The sequence below is a fragment of the Delphinapterus leucas genome, chromosome 21, assembly GCF_059928025.1.
Source record: "Delphinapterus leucas isolate spDelLeu-1000000601 "Yukka" chromosome 21, BTC_Dleu_Yukka2, whole genome shotgun sequence".
NCBI lineage: Eukaryota > Metazoa > Chordata > Mammalia > Artiodactyla > Monodontidae > Delphinapterus > Delphinapterus leucas.
In genome coordinates this window covers 10,627,879-10,645,518 of record NC_143149.1, presented here as the reverse complement: position 1 = coordinate 10,645,518, position 17,640 = coordinate 10,627,879, and the positions used below count along the sequence as shown (strand labels likewise).

The window sequence follows — 17,640 nt, the reverse complement described above, 5'->3', positions numbered from 1 at the left end:
GTCATTCCTATGTGAAATAGTACGTAATACCTGCACATTTGGAATTAACATTATTCAACACATTCTGCTGTCACTTAAAATTAGCAATTTATATTTTAATGTTGTAAGTAGTTGTGGAGTTTAGTCATTTATGTACATTGAATTATTTACTGTCATTAAATAAGTATCTTTTTTCTTTAGTGGCTCAAAATATAGTTTTGTAAATAAAAAAGACAGGGTGGCTGCCTGGATTAAGAAAACAAAGCTCTTCAATATGCTGTCCACGAGAGACTCACTTCAGGGTGAAAGATGCGATGCACAGAGACTGAAAGTGAGGGGATAGAAAAAGATTTCACGCAAACAAAGAAGAAAGCAAGAGTAGCAATACTCCTATCAGGCAAAACAGTCATTAAAACAAAGGATAAAAAGAGACATAGAAGAGCATTATATAACGATAAAGGGATCAATGCAAGAAGAGAATATTTGTTAACAAATACACACCCAATATAGGATCACCTAATCTATATAAAGCAAATACTGACAGACATGAAGGGAGAAATTGACAACAGGAGTAGACTAACACCCCTGTGACATCAGTGGGCAGGTAAGACCAAAAACAAATCAAGAAGGCAATCGTAGTCTTAAATGACAGAACAGATCAGTTGGACTTAAACGATATCCATAGGATATTACATATAACAAAGCAGAATACAAATCCTTTTCTTAATTAATTTATTTATTTTTTGTCTGCATTGGGTCTTTGTTGGTGTGCCCAGGCTTTCTCTAGTTGCGGCCACCGGGGGCTACTCTTCATTGTGGTGCGTGGGCTTCTCATCGCAGTGGCTTCTCTTTTTGCAGAGCACAGGCTGTAGGCATGCAGGCTCAGTAGTTGTGGCTCGCGGGCTCTAGACGCAGGCTCAGTAGCTGTGGCACACAGGCTTAGCTGCTCCGTGGCATATGGGATCTTCCCGGACAAGGGATCAAACCTGTGTCCCCAGCATTGGCAGGTGGATTCTTAACCACTGTGCCACCAGGGAAGTCCCACAAATCCTTGTTGAAGTGCACATGGATCATTCTCAAGGATAGAGCACTTACCACATCACAAAATAAGCCTCAACAAATATAAGAGGATAGAAATAATGTTGAGCATTTTTCCCACTATTACACCAACTGAAGAAAAAATGGGAACAGAACAAACATGTGGAGACTAAACATGCCTCTAAAAAAAATATCAATGGGTTAACAATGACATCAAAGAGGAAATAAAATACCTGAAGACAAATGAAAATAAAAACATAACTCTACAGGGCTTCCCTGGTGGCACAGTGGTTGAGAGTCCGCCTGCCAATGTAGGGGACACGGGTTCGTGCCCCGGTCTGGGAAGATCCCACATGCCGCGGAGCGGCTAGGCCTGTGAGCCATGGCCGCTAAGCCTGTGCGTCCAGAGCCTGTGCGTCCAGAGCCTGTGCTCCGCAACGGGAGAGGCCACAGCAGTGAGAGGCCCGCGTACTGCAAAAATAAATAAATAACTCTACAAAATCTATAGGATGAAGGAAAAGTAGATCTAAGAGGGAAGTTCATAGCAATATAGGCCTCCAAGAAACAAGAAAAATCTCAAACAACTTAACCTACCACCTAAAAGAATTAGGAAAAGAACAAAGCCCAATGTGAACAGAAGGAAGGAAATAAAGATCAGAGGGGAAATAAAAGATTAATGAAACAAAGACCTATTTGAAAGGATAAAATTGATAAACCTTTAGCCAGACTTACCAAGAAGAAAAGAGAGGACCAAGTAAACAAGTAAGAAAGGATCAATAACTGACACCACAGAAATATAAAAGAAAATCACATTACTATGACTAGTAATATGTCAACAAATTGGACAACCTAGAAGAAATGGACAACTTTATAGAAATCTACAGACTGTGAAGACTAAGTCAAGAAGTAGACAATTTGAACTGATCACTAGAAGTGAAATTGAATCTGTAATAAAAATAAATAAATAAAAACTTCCAGCAAACAAAAGTGGACTGTTTCACAGAGGAATGCTACCTAGCATACAAAGAACTTCTATCTATCCTTCCGAAACTCTTCCAAATAATTGAAGGGGGAACACTGCCAAAATCATTCTATGAAGCCACCATCATCCTGATACCAAAACCAGACAAAGACACTACAAAAGAAGAAAATTATAGACCAATATCTTTCATGAACAAAGATGCAAAAATCCTCATCAAAATGTTAGCACACAAAATCCAACAATACATAAAAAGGGTCATATACCATTCTCAATTTGGATTCATTCCAGGGTTGCAAGGATGGTTCAACATATGTGAAACGAAAACAAAAACACCAGTGTGATACTCCACACTAACAAAAGGAAAGACAAACCACATGATCATTTCAGTATTTTCAGAAAAAGCATTTGATAAAATGCAACATGATAAAAACTCTTACCAAAGTGGAGAGGGAACATGTCTCAACATTAATAAAAGTCATTAAAGCAAACCCACAGCCAATATAATACTCAATGGTGAAAAGCTGAAAGCCTTACTGCTAAATTCAGGAACAAGACAAGTATGCCTACTCTCACCACCTCTATTCAACATAATATTGGAAGTCCTAGGCACAGCAAATCAGATATGAAAAAGAAATAAAGGGTATCCAGATCGGAAGCAAAGAGGTACAACTGTCCCTATTTACAGATGACATGATACTGTGTATCAAGAACCCTAAAGTTTCTCCACCTAAAAACTATGAGAACTAATGAATTCAGCAAGCTTGTTAATATACAGAAATACATTGCATTTCTATACACTAAAAATGAAATATCAGAAAGGGATATTTTTTTAATCCCATTTAAAAGTCACACTAAAAAAAAAAAAACCCTAGCTGAATAAACTTAACCAAGGAGGTGAAAAGCCTATATGCTGAAAACTATATAAAACATTGATAAAAGAAATGGAAAGATACCCCATGCTCTTGGATTGGAAGAATATTAAGATGGCCATAAAACCCAAAGCAATCTACACATTTAACTCGATCCCTATCAAAATACTAAGGAGATTTTTTCACAGAACTGGAATAATCCAAAAATTTGTACAGAACTACAAGACTATGAATTGCCAAAGCAATCTTAGAAAAAAGAGCAAAACTGGAGGCATGACCCTCCCAGGCTTCAGACGATACTACAAAGCTACAGTAGTCAAAGCAGTGTTGTAGCGGCAGAAAAACAGACAGAGCAATGTCACAGAGAAGAGAACCCAGAAATAAACCCATACCCTACAGTCAATGAATCTACGAAGGAGGCAAGAATATACGATGGGGAAAAGACCGTCTCTTTCAACAAGTGGTTCTGGGAAAGCTGGACAGCCGCATGTAAAAGAAAGGTTATTTTTATATGTGGTGTGAGGGAACATTCTAAACTCAAAATGGTTTTAAGACCTAAAAGTAAGACAAAACCATAAGAGAACATAGGAACACTCTGGCATAAATGGTAGCACTATTTCTTGAATCAGTCACCTAAGGCAAAAGAATTAAAGCAAAACAACAACACATAATAATAATAATAAAGACAAATGAGACCTAATTAAATATAAAAGATTTTGCACAGCAAAGTAAGCCATCAACAAAACAAAAACACAACCTGCTGAATGGGAGGGACTGTGTGCAAATCATGCACATCAACAAAGGGTGAATATCCAAAATACACCAACAGCTCATACAACTCAATACCAAAAAAAAATCCAATCAAAAAAATGGGCAGAAGACTCAAACAGACATTTTTTCCAAAGAAGACATATGGATGGCAAATGGGCCAATGAAGAGATGCTCAACGTTGCTAATCAATAGAGAAATACAAATCAAAACTACAATGAGGTATTATCCCAAATCAGTCAGAATGGCCACCATCAAAAAGTCTATAAATAATGCATGTTGGAGAAGTTACAGAGAAAAGGGAGCCCAAGTACCCTTTTCATGGGAATGTAAGTTGGTGCAGCCACTATGGAGAACAGTACAGAGGGTCCTCAAAAAACTAAAAATATAACTGCCACGTGATCCAGCAGTTCTACTCCTGGGCATATTTCTGGAAAAAACAACACTAATTTGAAAAGATACGTGCACCCCAATGTTCATAGCTGCACTATTTACAATATGTAAGTAGCCAAGGCATGGAAGCAACCTAAGTGTCCATAGACAGAGACATGGATAAGAAGATGTAGTACATATACACAATGGAATATTACTCAGCCATAAAAAAGAATGAAATAATGCCATTTGTAGCAATGTGGATGGACTTACAGAATATTACGCTTAGAGAAGTAAGTCAGAGAAAGACAAATACTATATGGTATCACTCATGTGTGGAATCTAAGAAACACAAATGAATGTATATGTAAAACAAACAGATTCACAGACTTCTAGAAGACAAACTTATGTTACCAAAGGGGAGATGGAAGCAGGGAGAGACACATTAGGGGTAAGGGAGTAACAGATATGAACTAGCAGATTAAAAAAATAAGCAACGAGGATTTACTGTATAGCACAGGGCACTACCCTCATTATCTTGTAATTTGTAACAGTACAATCTGTAGAAACGCTGAATCTGAATCACTATGCTGTGTACTTGAAACAGTATTGTAGACCAACTATACTTCAATAGAAACAAGAGGACCCATACCCCAGAGTGGGTGGCCCACAAAGCAGAGAAGAGTTTCAACTGCAGAGGTGCTCCCCAAGGAGCAAGGGGTCTGGGCCCCACATCGGCTCCCCAGGCTGAGGGTGCTGCACCAGGAAGACAAGTCCCCAGACCATGTGGCTTTGGAGGCCAGTGGGCTTGCTTTCAGGAGACCCCAAGGGCTGTGGGGAAGAGACTCCACTCTTAAAGGATGCACACAGGCTCTCACAAGCTCCAAGACCCAGGGCAGCAGCAGCGATCTGAAGGAACCTGGGTCACACCCACCTGCCAATCATCTCATCCTCCTGGAGAGGCTGGGGGCTCACCCTGGGGACACAGACACTGGCAGCCACCATTTGGGAGGCCAGTGTACCACATGGACACTCGCTGGCAACCTGCACTGTGGAATCCTCCCTCTAGCTTCTCAGCCTCAGGACCCAGCCCCACCCCTGCCCAACAGCCTCTAGGCACCAGTACTGGGATGCCTCAGGCTATGCAGTGAGCGGGCAGGGGCACAGCCCCACCCAGCAGACAGGCTTCTTTGAGAAACCCCAGCCCACAGCCACCCCTGGACATGCCCTGCCCACCAGAGGGCCCAGGACCTTGCCCCACACACTGGAGCACAGGCACTAGACTAGGGAGCCCCAGGCCCTGCAGTCAGAGATCCTGGGACTCAGCCCTGGCCACCAGCAAGCCTAGTCCAGCCTTGAGGCCACCCTCACCTACCAGTGGGCGGACACCAGCCCCAGGACAACTGCAGCCCCACAGCCTGCTGTGACAGGACCCAGTCCGCTGACCAGCTGGCCAACACAAGCTTCAGGACCCCTGGACCCCACCCATGAGCAGTCTGACACCAGCTACTGAACCCCTGGGCCCTGCAGCCAGCTCCCAGGACCTGGCACTGCCCACCCGCGAGCCAGCACTAGCCCGGCGTGCCCCTGGGGATTCTGCAGCCAGCCATCTCGTGACCTGGCCCCACCAACCAGAATGCAGCAGCCTCTGTGCAAGGCTGGGCCTGGCAACCAAATGGATGGGGGCTGGCCACGCCTACCAGGGCACCCCCAGTAGTCAGACCACCACAGCAGTAGGACCTATGCAGCCCTCACTGGGGGAACCACTAAAGCATACAGCTCTGGCGACAGGAGGAGAGTGTGCTTCTGGGGCACACAGGATGTCTCCTACAGAGGGCCACTTCTCCAAGGGCGGGAAACATAACCAACCACCAGATACGTAGAAGTACAGCGATTCATGCAAGATGAAGTGACAGAGGAACATATTCCAAATGAAGGAATGAGATAAAACCCCAGAAGAAAACCTAAGTGAAGTGGAGATAAGCAATCTACCTAAGGATGAATGATCATAAAGCTGATCAAAGAACTCAGGAGGAGAACACATTAACGGAGCACGAAGTCAGAAGTTTTAAAGAGTTAGAAAGTATAAAAAACCCAACAGAGGTGAAGAGTGTAATAACTGAAATGAACACAGTAGGAGAAAGCAACAGACTGATACAGAGGAATGGATTAGTAAGCTGGAAGACAGTAGTGGAAATCACTGATGCTAAAGAGAAAAAATAAGAAATGACAGTATAAGAGACTCCTGGGACCTCAAACGCACTAATATTTACATATAAAGGTCCTAGAAAGGGAAGAGAAAAAGGGGCAGAGAACACATTTGAAGAAACAGCTGAAAACTTCTGTGACCTGGGAGAGGAAACAGACATCCAGGTCCTAGAAGCACAGAGAGTCCCAAACAGGACCAATCGAAGGAGGATCACACCAAGACGCATTGTACGTAAAATAGCAAAAATTGGAGTGAACATTAAAAGCAGCAAAGGAAAAGCAACAAGTAACAAGGGGACTCCCGTAAGGCTGTCAGCTGACTTTTCAACAAACTCTGCAGGCCAGAAGGGAGGAGTACAATATATGTAAAGTGATAAAAGGGAAAAACCTACAACCAGGAATACTCTGCCTGGCAAGACTTTGATTTGATGGAGAGATCAAGACATTTACAGATGAGCAACAGCTAAAAAGTTCAGCACCCCCAAACCAGCTTTACAAGAAACGTTAACTGGACTTCTCTAAGCAAAAAAAGAGAAGGCCACAACTAAAAACACGGAAATTACAAAGGGAAAAAGCTCATCAGTAAAGGCGAATATTTAGTAAAGGCACTAAATCATGTACAAAGCAAGTAAGAAAGTTAAAAGTCAATTTAGTGTGATCATCTACAAAACAGATGTAAGACATGACAAAGACAGTAATTAGGAGAGTAAAAATGCAGGGTTGTTAAAATGCATCTGAAATTAAGTGATCAGCAACTTAAAGTAATCACACATGTATATTACTATATATAACCTCATGGTAATGATAAACCCCTAAATCTATAATGCTACACAAAGATACAAAGAACAGAGGAAATCTAAACACCAAAGGTAGTCATCAAATCACAAAGAACACAAGGAATTTTAAAAACCACAAAAACAACCCCAAAACAATTAACAAAATGGCAGTAAGTACATACATATCAATAGTTACTTTAATGTAAATGGACTAAATACTCCAATAAGACGGAGTGACTGAATGGATACAAAAGCAAAACCTGTATATACACTGCCTACAAGAGACTCACTTCAGATCTAAACATACTGAAAGTGAGGGGACGGAAAGTGGTATTCCATGCACATGGAAATCTAAACAAAGCTTAGGTAGCAATACTTATCAGACAAGAGAGACTTCAAAACGAAGACTGTTACAAGAAACAAAGAAGGACATTATATAATGCTCAAGGGGTCAATCCAAGAAGATACAACTATCGTAAATATACATGCACCCGACATAGGAACACGTAAATATATAAGGCAAGTATTGACATAAAGGGAGAGATCGACAGCAGCACAGTAATAGTGGGGGACTTTTTACCACCACTTACAATCAGTGGACAGATCATCCAGATAGAAAATTCAATAAGGAAACATGGGCCTTAAATGACACATTAGTTCAGATGGACTTGATATATATATATATATATATTTAGAATATCCCAAAAGCAGAATACAGTAAGTCTCCTACATATGGACCTTCAAGATGTGAACTTTTAAAGATGCAAACATACACTCGCACGTCCAATCACATAAGTTAGTTCACTCTAGCGTGCACTGTCACATGCGTGCATCCTCTACAAGTGGTTGTGCTTTCGTGTGGTTTACTCTACAGTATAGAGTACAGTAGGTACAGTATCTTTATTTCAAGCCCAGGATGTCCGGAAGCAAGCGTAAAAGCAGTGGTGATGTAGCTGGTACTGCTAAGAAGCGCCGAGCGATAACAATTGAAAGAAAAGTGAAAACAGTTGAGAGAGTGGAGCAACAAGAGGAAGAAGAAGTAAGTGAAGAACCAAAGAGATTCACGATGCAGGAAATGGCATGGGGGCTTTATTTGAGGAGGCACTGTTAGTGTTTGAGGCACAGGACCCGAATGCAGAATGGTAGACAAAGGTTGCAGCTGCTGTTCAGAATGTAATTCCATGCTACCGTGTCATCTATGATGAGGAAAAAAGAGCTACTACCCAGACATCACTGGGTCATTTTTTCAAGAGGATAGACAGAATTGAATCCAGCAAGGACCCAGAACGTGTGCCATCAACATCAGGCGTGAGTGAAATTGCAGCTTGCCCTCCATCTCCTATTGCTGACGATCCTTCAGCTCTACCATCTCCCACCTCCCCTCCCTCCTCCAGGCAGTAACTCTTCTCGCCTGTTCACTCGATGCCAGCCCCTGTGTGCCAGCTGTTGTGCTGGACTACTGTACTTTTCAAGGTACTGTACTGTTAAAAATTAAAACATTTTTAATCTTGTTTGGTTTTATGTATTATTTGTGTGAAAAGTATTATAAACCTATTACAGTACAGTACTATATAGTTGACTGTGTTAGTTGGGTACCTAGGCTAACTTTGTTGGACTTACAAACAAACTGGACTTACGAACGCACTCTCGGAACAGAACTCATTCATGTGTAGGGAACTTACTGTACACATTCTTTTCAAGTGCACATGAAACATTCTCCAGTATAGATCACATGCCAGGCCTCAATACAAACCTCAGTAAGAAAATTGAAATATCAAGGATCTTTTCCAACCACAATGCTATGAGACTAGAAATCAACAAGAAAACTGCAAAAAGCACAAACACATGGAGCCTGAATAATTGCTACTGAACAACCAGTGGGTCACTGAAGAAGTCAAAGAGTAAATAAAAAAAATACCCAGAGACAAATGAAAACAAAAACACAATGATCCAAAAATCTATGGGATGCAGCAAAGGCAGTTCTAAGAAGGAAGTTTTAGGGATACAAGTTTACCTCAGGAATCAAGAAAAATCTGTAACAATCTAACCTTACACCCAAAGGAACTAGAAAAAGAATAAACAAAACCCACATTTAGAAGGAAAGAAATCTTGAAGATCAGAGCAGATATAAATGAAAAAGAATAAAAAACAGATCAATGAAATGAAGAGCTGGTTTTTTGGAGAGAAACAAAATAGATAAACCTTTACCCAGACTCAATCAAGAAAAAAAGGGAGAGGGCCCAATCAGTAAAAATCAGAAGTGAAGAGGAAGTTACATCCGGCACCACAGAAATACAAAGATCAGAAGGAGACTACTATGAGCAACTATACACAGTGAAATGGGCAAACTGGGAGGAATGGACAAGTTCTTAGAGATGTACAAAATCTTGAGACTGAACCAGGAAGAAACAGAAAGCATGAACAGACCAATTACCAGTGGTGAAACTGAATGAGTAATTTAAAAACTCCCAACAAACAAAAGTCCAGGACCAGATGGCTTCACAGGTGAATTCCACTGGACTTTCAGAGAAGAGTTAATACCTACCCTTCTGAAATCATTCCAAAAAACTGCAAAGGAACACTTCTAAACTCATTCTATGAGGCCACCGTCACCCTGATACCAAAACTAGACAAAGAAAAAACAAAGTTACAGGCCAGTAACACTGATGAACATATATGCAAAAATCCTCAGTGAATTAGCAGCTGAATCCAGGAATACATTAAAAGGATCGTACATCATGATCAAGCAGGGATATGAGGATGGTTCAGTATCCACAAATCAATGTGATACACCACATTAACAAATTGAATTAAACCCATATTATTATCTCAATAGATGCAGAAAAGGCTTTTGACAAAACTCAACAGCCATTTATGATAAAACCTCAAAGTGGGTATAGAGGAAACATACCTTGACATAAAGGCCATATAAATAAGCCCACAGCTAACATACTTAATGGTGAAAAGCTGAGACATTTCTTCTAAGATCAGGAACAAGACAAGGATGTCCTCTCTCACCACTTTTATTTAGAAGTCCTAGCCACAGCAATCAAAGAAAAAGCAATAAAGGGGATCCAAATTGGGGAAGAAATAAAACTGTCATGTTTCCAGGTGGCATGATACCACACATAGAAAATCCTAAAGACGCCACTAGAAAACTACTAGAGCTCAATGAATTTGGTAACATTGCAGGATACCAAATTAATATACAGAAACCTGTTGTGTTTCTGTACACCAACAAGCTAATCGGATGATGGTACAGACGAACAGACACAAATACAGCAGCTCTTCAAGCAATTCTGTGTAACCTTATTGGAGACACTGGATTTATTATATCAATAGCATAATTTCTGTTTAATTTACATGCGTGAGATCTGCAACAAATCTTCATACTTGACCTAAGCCACTCAAACCTACCTTTAATAGGACTTGTACTAGCTGCAGCTGGAAAATCCACCCCATTTGGTCTCCGCCCTTGACTCCCTCAGCAACAGAAGGTGCTACCCGTTTCAGCCTTTCTCCCCTCAAGCACAATAGTTGTAGCAGGTATTTTCCTTCTCATCCTCTTCTACCCTTTAACAGAAAAGAATGAGCTTATTCAGACAATAACACAATGCTTAGGAGCTAGTACTACATTATTTACAGCAATATGCACTCTTACCCAAAAGGATATTAAAAAAATTGTCACTTTCTCCACTTCAAGCCGGTTAGGCCTTATAATGGTAACAACCGGTATTAACCAGCCTTATCTAGCATTCCTCCATATCTGCACACACACACCTGTTTAAGGCCATATTATTTATATGCTCTGGGTCTACTATTCACAGCCTAAAGGATGAACAAGACATTTGAAAAACAGGGGGCCTAGTCAAAGCAATACCCTTTACTACAACAGCCCTCATTATCAGAAGCCTAGCCCTAACAGGAACACCTTTCTGTACTGGATTTTATTCTAAAGACCTAATTATCAAGACTGCTAATATGTCTTATACCAACAGCTGAGCCCTGCTGATAACGCTAATCACCACATCCCTCACAGCTGTTCACAGTAGTCATTATCTTCTTTGCATTATTCGGACAAGCTCGCTTTCCCACCTTAACTTTCATGAGTGAAAGTAACCCATTCCTAATCTATTCTATCAAACGCTTATTAACGGGGAGCATTTCACGGGGTTTATCATCTCCAACAATACTCCTCCAGTAACAGTCCCTCAAATACCTATACCCTACTTCGTAAACCAGCTGCCCTTGCTGTACCTAACCTCGGCTTGACTCTAGCCCTCGAACTTAATCTTACTTCTCAAAACTTAAAATGTAAGTGTTTCTCAGACATCTTCAAGTTTTCCAACCCCTCAGGATACTTTCCCACTCTCACACACCGCCTAACACCCTACTGGAACCCGTCAACAAGCCAAAAATCAGCATCTTCTCTCCGAGACTTAATTTGACTAGAAAGCATTTTACCAAAAACCACCTCCCTTATTCAAATAAAATTCTCTACATTAGGATCAGAACAAAAAGGCCTAATCAAGCTATATCCCCTCCTCTCACTCCTCATAACCCTCGCCCTGAGCACAATTCTAGTTACAAGTAACCGATATAACCCCAACACCAATAGGCAGTGATCAACCAGTAACAATCGCCTGCCAAGAAGCACAGCTGTACAACACCGTGACTCCCACAGCCGCTTCCCTAAAACTCCAGACTCACCATCTGTATCATAAACTACTCAATCCCTTAGCCCACTGAACTGAAGTAGTTTCTACCTCCTCAACTTTCAAAACATAAAACACCACTGAAAACTATTATGAAGCCTGAAAGAAATATACCCAAGACAGTCTTATTAAGAACCCACACTTCTGGGTACTGTTCAGTAGCTACAGCTGTCATATTACCAAACACTACCAACATCCCCCCTAAATAAATCAAAAGTACCATTAATTTTCAGCCAGTTAAGCCAACTGTGCTCTTTTCCCTGTGGGGGCCCGGTGTGCACCTCCTCGGTGGTACGTGCAGCCTGTGGACTGTACAGGTTGCCCTCAGGGACGCTGGATTCAGCCCTTTCCAGTAGACACTCGTGACTGGAATGCTGTCCCCAGTCTAGGCTGCAGACAGGCATGCAAGGTGCCCTTGGAGAGCTCCAGAGCACAGTGGCCAGGGTCCACGATGGCCAAGTCATCATGCACATCCACACCAAGCACAGGACAAGGAGCTTGTGACTGAGGCCCTCTGCAGGGCCCAGTCCACGTGCTCTGGCCTCCAGAAGATCTACGTCTCCACGAAGTGGGGACTTCCTAAGTTTAACGCAGATGAATTTGATGACATGGTGGCAGAAAAATGGCTCATCCCGGATGGCTGTGGGGTAAAATACAGCCCTAGTCGTGGCCCCTGGACACGTGGTGGGCCCTGCGCTCAGGAGGGCCTTGGCGCCGTCCCCTCCTTACTCGGGCGTGCCAATACATCCTATTTTCCTGCTTTTTTTAAAAAAGAAAAAACCATTAAATCTAAAAATGAACCACCAAAAGTCAACACAGTCCCACAACCAGCACCACCACCCATAGTCAGTCCAAGCCCTCCAGAGACAGGGGAAGGTTTTGAAGAAAACCCCATAAAATCACAAAGGACTCAAAATAAATACGTTGTATCATTATTCTTACGTGGAATCTAACCATGGCCAATGACATGCAAAATCATCGTTGTTATTCAACTATAAGAACACTAGTGACCAACATCCGAAAATCACACCCATTAATAAAAATCATCAACAATGCATTCATTGATATTCCAGCCTCATCAAACATTTCATCATGATGACATTTTGGCTCCCTGTTGGGTATCTTTGATTTTACAAATCTTAACAGGCTTGTTCCTAGCAATACATCACACGTCAGACACAATAACTGCTTTCTGATCAGTGACACCCATCTGCCGTAAATCAGAGATGAATCATTCGGCATGTACATGCAAACGGAACTTCTGTATTCTTTATTTGCCTACTTATTCATGTAGGACGTGGGCTATATTATGGGTCCTGTGCTTTTCTAGAAACATGAAAGATCGGTATTATCCTATTTACAGTGATAGCCACAGCATTCATAGGCTATGTACTACCCTGAGGACAAATACCGTTTTGAGCAGCAACAGTTATTACCAACCTCCTCTCAGCAATCCCATACATCGGTACAACCTTGTCGAATGGATCTGAGGCGGCTTCTCGGTAGACAAAGCAACTCTTTACACAATTCTTCACCCTCACTTTTATCCTCCCATTCATCACTACAGCACTAGCAGCCGTCCACCTACTATTCCTTCACGAAACAGGACCTAATAACCCCAAAGGAATCCCATCTGACATAGACAAAATTCCATTTCACCCCTACTATACAATTAATGACATTTTAGGTGCTTTATTACTAGTTCTAGCATTGATAGTATTAGTCTTATTCTCACCCTACTTACTAGGAGACCCCGACAACTACACCCCAGCAAATCCTCTCAATATACCACCTCACGTTAAACAAGAACGTACTTCCTATTTGCATACACAATCCTACAATCAATCCCCAATAAACTAGGAGGAATACTAGCCCTAATCTTTTTTATCGTAATCCTAGCATTTATCCCAATGCTCCACACATCCAAGCAATGAAGCATAATATTCTGACGCCTTAGCCAATGCCTGTTCTGAATCCTAGTGGCAGACCTAGTCACACTAACATGAATTGGAGGACAACATGTAGAGCATCCTTTCGTTATCACTGGACAACTAACATCTATTTTATACTTCTTTCTAATCCTAGCACTAATGCCAGTAACCAGTATTGTGGAAAACAATCGCCTGAAATGAAGAGTCTTTGTAGAAGATACATCATCCTGGTCTTATAAACCAGAGAAGGAGAACAACACATCTCCTTCTAAGACTCGAGGAGGTAGCTCCAGCTCCACCATCAGCACCCAAAGCTAAAATTCTACTTACACTATTCCTTGAAACTTTTGTCATGGGACATTTACAAAATTGAGTACTATTTCAGTATTAAAATGACCTCATTTTACAATAAACTAGTGTGTACTTCGTGCATATCTGCATCACCACATCAATACATACATACATGCCATATCATACATAATACATTTTATGTATAATCATACATTTACCCCGTGCTTATAAGCATGTAATTGTATTATTGATATTACATAGAACATATACATTGTCAATCGTACATAGCACGTTAAGTCAAATCAATTCAGGTCAACATGCATATCATATCCGATAGATCACGAGCTTAATCACCAGGCCGAGTGAGACCATCGACCCACTTGGCAGGTGTCCCTCTTCTCGCTCCAGGCCCGTGATCTCTGCGGGTTTCTATTGATGAACTTTATCAGACACCTGGTTCTTATTTCAGGACCATCTCACCTAAAATCGCCCATTCATTCCTCTTAAACAAGACTTTTTTTTTTTTTTTTTTTTTTTTGCGGTACACGGGCCTCTCACTGTTGTGGCCCCTCCCGTTGCGAAGCACAGGCTCCGGACGCGCAGGCTCAGCGGCCATGGCTCACGGGCCTAGCCGCTCTGCAGCACGTGGAATCTTCCTGGACCGGGACACAAACCAGCGTCCCCTGCATCGGCAGGCGGACTCTCAACCACTGCACCACCAGGGAAGCCCTAAACAAGACATCTTGATGGACTAATGACTAATCAGCCCATGCTCACACATAACTGGTGACATGCATTTGGTACTTTTTAACTTTTAAGGGATGCTTGGACTCAGCTATGGCCATCTGAGACCTTAACTCAAATAAATTGTAACTGGACTTAATTGAACATCATTTACCAACATCATCAACCATAAGCTGCTGTTCAGTCAATGGTTACAGGACATAAGATTACACGCACGTGTGCAAGTACAGTTTAACCACCTACCCAAAATTAAACGGACGAGAAAATAACCCAATCGCACTGCTGACCTTTTAAAAAACGCACCACGTGAGAGTTGCGAGTTAAGTTTTATTTGGGACAAAATGAGGACTGCAGCCCGGAAGACAGCATCCCAGATGGCTCTGAGAGACTGCTCCCAAGAGGCAGGGGGAAGGTCAGTATATATGTGACTCTGGTGCAGGGGGAATACCTGCAATCAAGCACATACTTTTTACTGGAGGTTTCTGCTACTCTTGTGCAGGTTACTCTGCTAGTCACGAAGAGCAGACGTTGCCATGAAGGATCTTAGTGCTTTTCTAGATATAAAGAGATACAAGAATTGGGCTCATAAAATGGGCTCCAGAAAATATCTAACTACCTGAAGACCTGTTTTGCCAGTTTCTCCCAGCACAGAGAGCCTCGCTGCAGCTCTCCACCTTGACCTCCTTTCAGGGGGTGTTGAAAGTGAGAGCTGCAGGAGCACAGGATTTACTCCTGGTAGAGGTCAATAGCAGAGCCAATCTGTCATTAACAGTCCCAATAAACTACTTGGATATTCACCACTTATAGAAACAGACATCTCCCTAGATCTAGTGGCCATTTTTATCAAAATTTTAATACTAAATCTGACATAAGCCACATAAAATAATCATATAAATATTAATCCATCACATACGTCAACTTCTTAATGTAGCTTAAACCCTAAAGCAAGGCACCGAAAATGCCTAGATGAGTTCATTAACTCCATAAACACATAGGTTTGGTCCCAGCCGTTCTCGTTTTTAATAAAATTACACATGCAAGCATCCACGCCCCGGTGAGAATGCCCTCTAAACCACTGAGATTAAGAGAGGCAGGCATCAAGCACGCTAACACCAGCAGCCCACAACGCCTTGCTTAACCACACCCCACAGCAAACAGCAATGGTAAAAATTAAGCTATAAATGAAAGTTCGACTAAGTTATATTAATTAGGGTTGGTAAATTTCACGCTAGCCACCAGGGTCATAGACTAACTCAAATAATAAGAAATACGGCATAAAGCGTGTTAAAGAGTAATGCAAAATAAAGTTAAGTTTTAATTAAGCCATAACTCAAATGAAAGTAGATGAAGACGACTTTACTATTTCCTGATAACACAGCAGCTAACACCCAAACTGGGATTAGATACCCCACTATGCTTAGCCCTAAACCCACATAATTACAAGAACAAAATTATTCGCCAAAGTACTACTGGCAACAGCTTAAACTCAAAGGACTTGGTGCTGCTCCACACCCCTCTAGAGGAGCCTCTTCTATAATCGGTGAACCCCGATAAACCTCACCAACCCTTGCTAGTTCAGTCTATATACCGCCATCTTCAGCGAACCCTAAAGGCATACAAGCAAGCATAACTATTACACATAAAAACATTAGGTCAAGTTGTAACCTACGGGGTGGGAAGAAATGGGCTACATTTTCTGTATCAAGAACATATTTTCGTCACACAAAACTTTTTATGAAATTTAAAAACCAAAGGAGCATTTAGTAGTAAATTAAGAACAGAATGCTTAGTTGAATAAGGCAATGAAGCACGCACACACCGCCCGCCATCCTACTCAAGTGTAATAATTTCCTCTAATCTATCAGCAAATGCCAATCATATGCAAGGAGACAGGTCATAACAAGGTAAGCAAGCTGGAAAGTGTGCTGGATAAATCAAAGCAAGCTTAAATAAGGACCTGTCCACCCAGGAGATTTCATATCCCACGAATGCCTTGAACTACAGCTAGCCCAACACCCCTCCCATTATATTAGCATAAGCAGATTAAACATTCACTCAACACTTAAAGTACAGGAGATAGAATTTAAATTACCCTCTGGCGCTATTGAGGAAGTACCGTAAGGGAATGATGAAATATTAAAAGTAATAGAAAGCAAAGTTTACCCCTTGTACCTTTTGCATAATGATTTAACTAGCAAAAAGTTAACAAAGAGAACTTAAATAACCCAAAACCAAACGAGCTACTTATGAACAGTTTATTAGAACAAACTCATCTATGTGGCAAAACAGTGAGAAGATTCATAAGTAGAGCTAACAAGCCTAACGAGCCTGGTGACAGCTGGTTGTCCAAAAAAAGAATTTCAATTCAACCTTAAAAAGTACTAAAAACCGTTTTAAGTGTCTTTTTTTGTTTGTTTGTTTTTGCGGTACGCAGGCCTCTCACTGTTGTGGCCTCTCCTGTTGCGGAGCACAGGCTCCGGACGCACAGGCTCAACGGCCATGGCTCACGGGCCCAGCCGCTCCACGGCATGTGGGATCTTCCCAGACCAGGGCACGAACCCTTGTCCCCTGCATCGGCAGGCAGACTCTCAACCACTGCGCCACCAGGGAAGCCCCGTTATAAGTTTTAATGTATTTTTAAATGTTAGTATAAAAAGGTACAGCTTTTTAGAAATGGATACGACCATAACCAGAGAGTAAAAAACAAACACTACAGCTGGCATAAAAGCAGCCACCAATTAAGAAGGCGTTCAAGCTCAACAATAAATATATCCCAATACCAACAATAAACAAAACAACTCCTAGTCTTACTACTGGACCAATCTATTAAGTTATAGAAGCAATACTCTTAATAAGAGTAACAAGAAATACTTCTCCTTACGTAAGTTTACATCAGTAACTAATAATATGCTGATAATTAACAGTAAATAAATACAACTCAACACTAAATTATTAACTGCACTGTTA

The 17,640-nt window shown here is 41.5% G+C and overlaps 1 protein-coding gene and 1 pseudogene across 3 annotated transcripts in view; both read left to right on the top strand.

Annotated features, from left to right (window-relative positions):
- Nucleotides 1–14,424, top strand: part of CLN8 (CLN8 transmembrane ER and ERGIC protein) — a 59,650-nt gene extending 45,226 nt beyond the window's left edge. Inside the window, exon 7 of one of the 3 annotated variants that reach the window (XR_016391074.1) lies at nt 13,793–14,424. Coding sequence is in view for 1 of the 3 variants with exons in the window: in XM_089903615.1 (XP_089759741.1) it covers nt 13,793–13,839 (47 nt within the window). In the remaining 2 variants the exon portion in view is untranslated. Of the gene's footprint in view, nt 1–180; nt 6,869–13,792 lie in introns of those variants that run through there. The other 2 variants (XR_016391073.1, XM_089903615.1) reach the window with 2 other exon arrangements.
- LOC115803239 (small nucleolar RNA SNORA70) lies at nt 11,935–12,052 on the top strand (annotated as a pseudogene).
- Nucleotides 14,425–17,640: the final 3,216 nt, after the last annotated feature.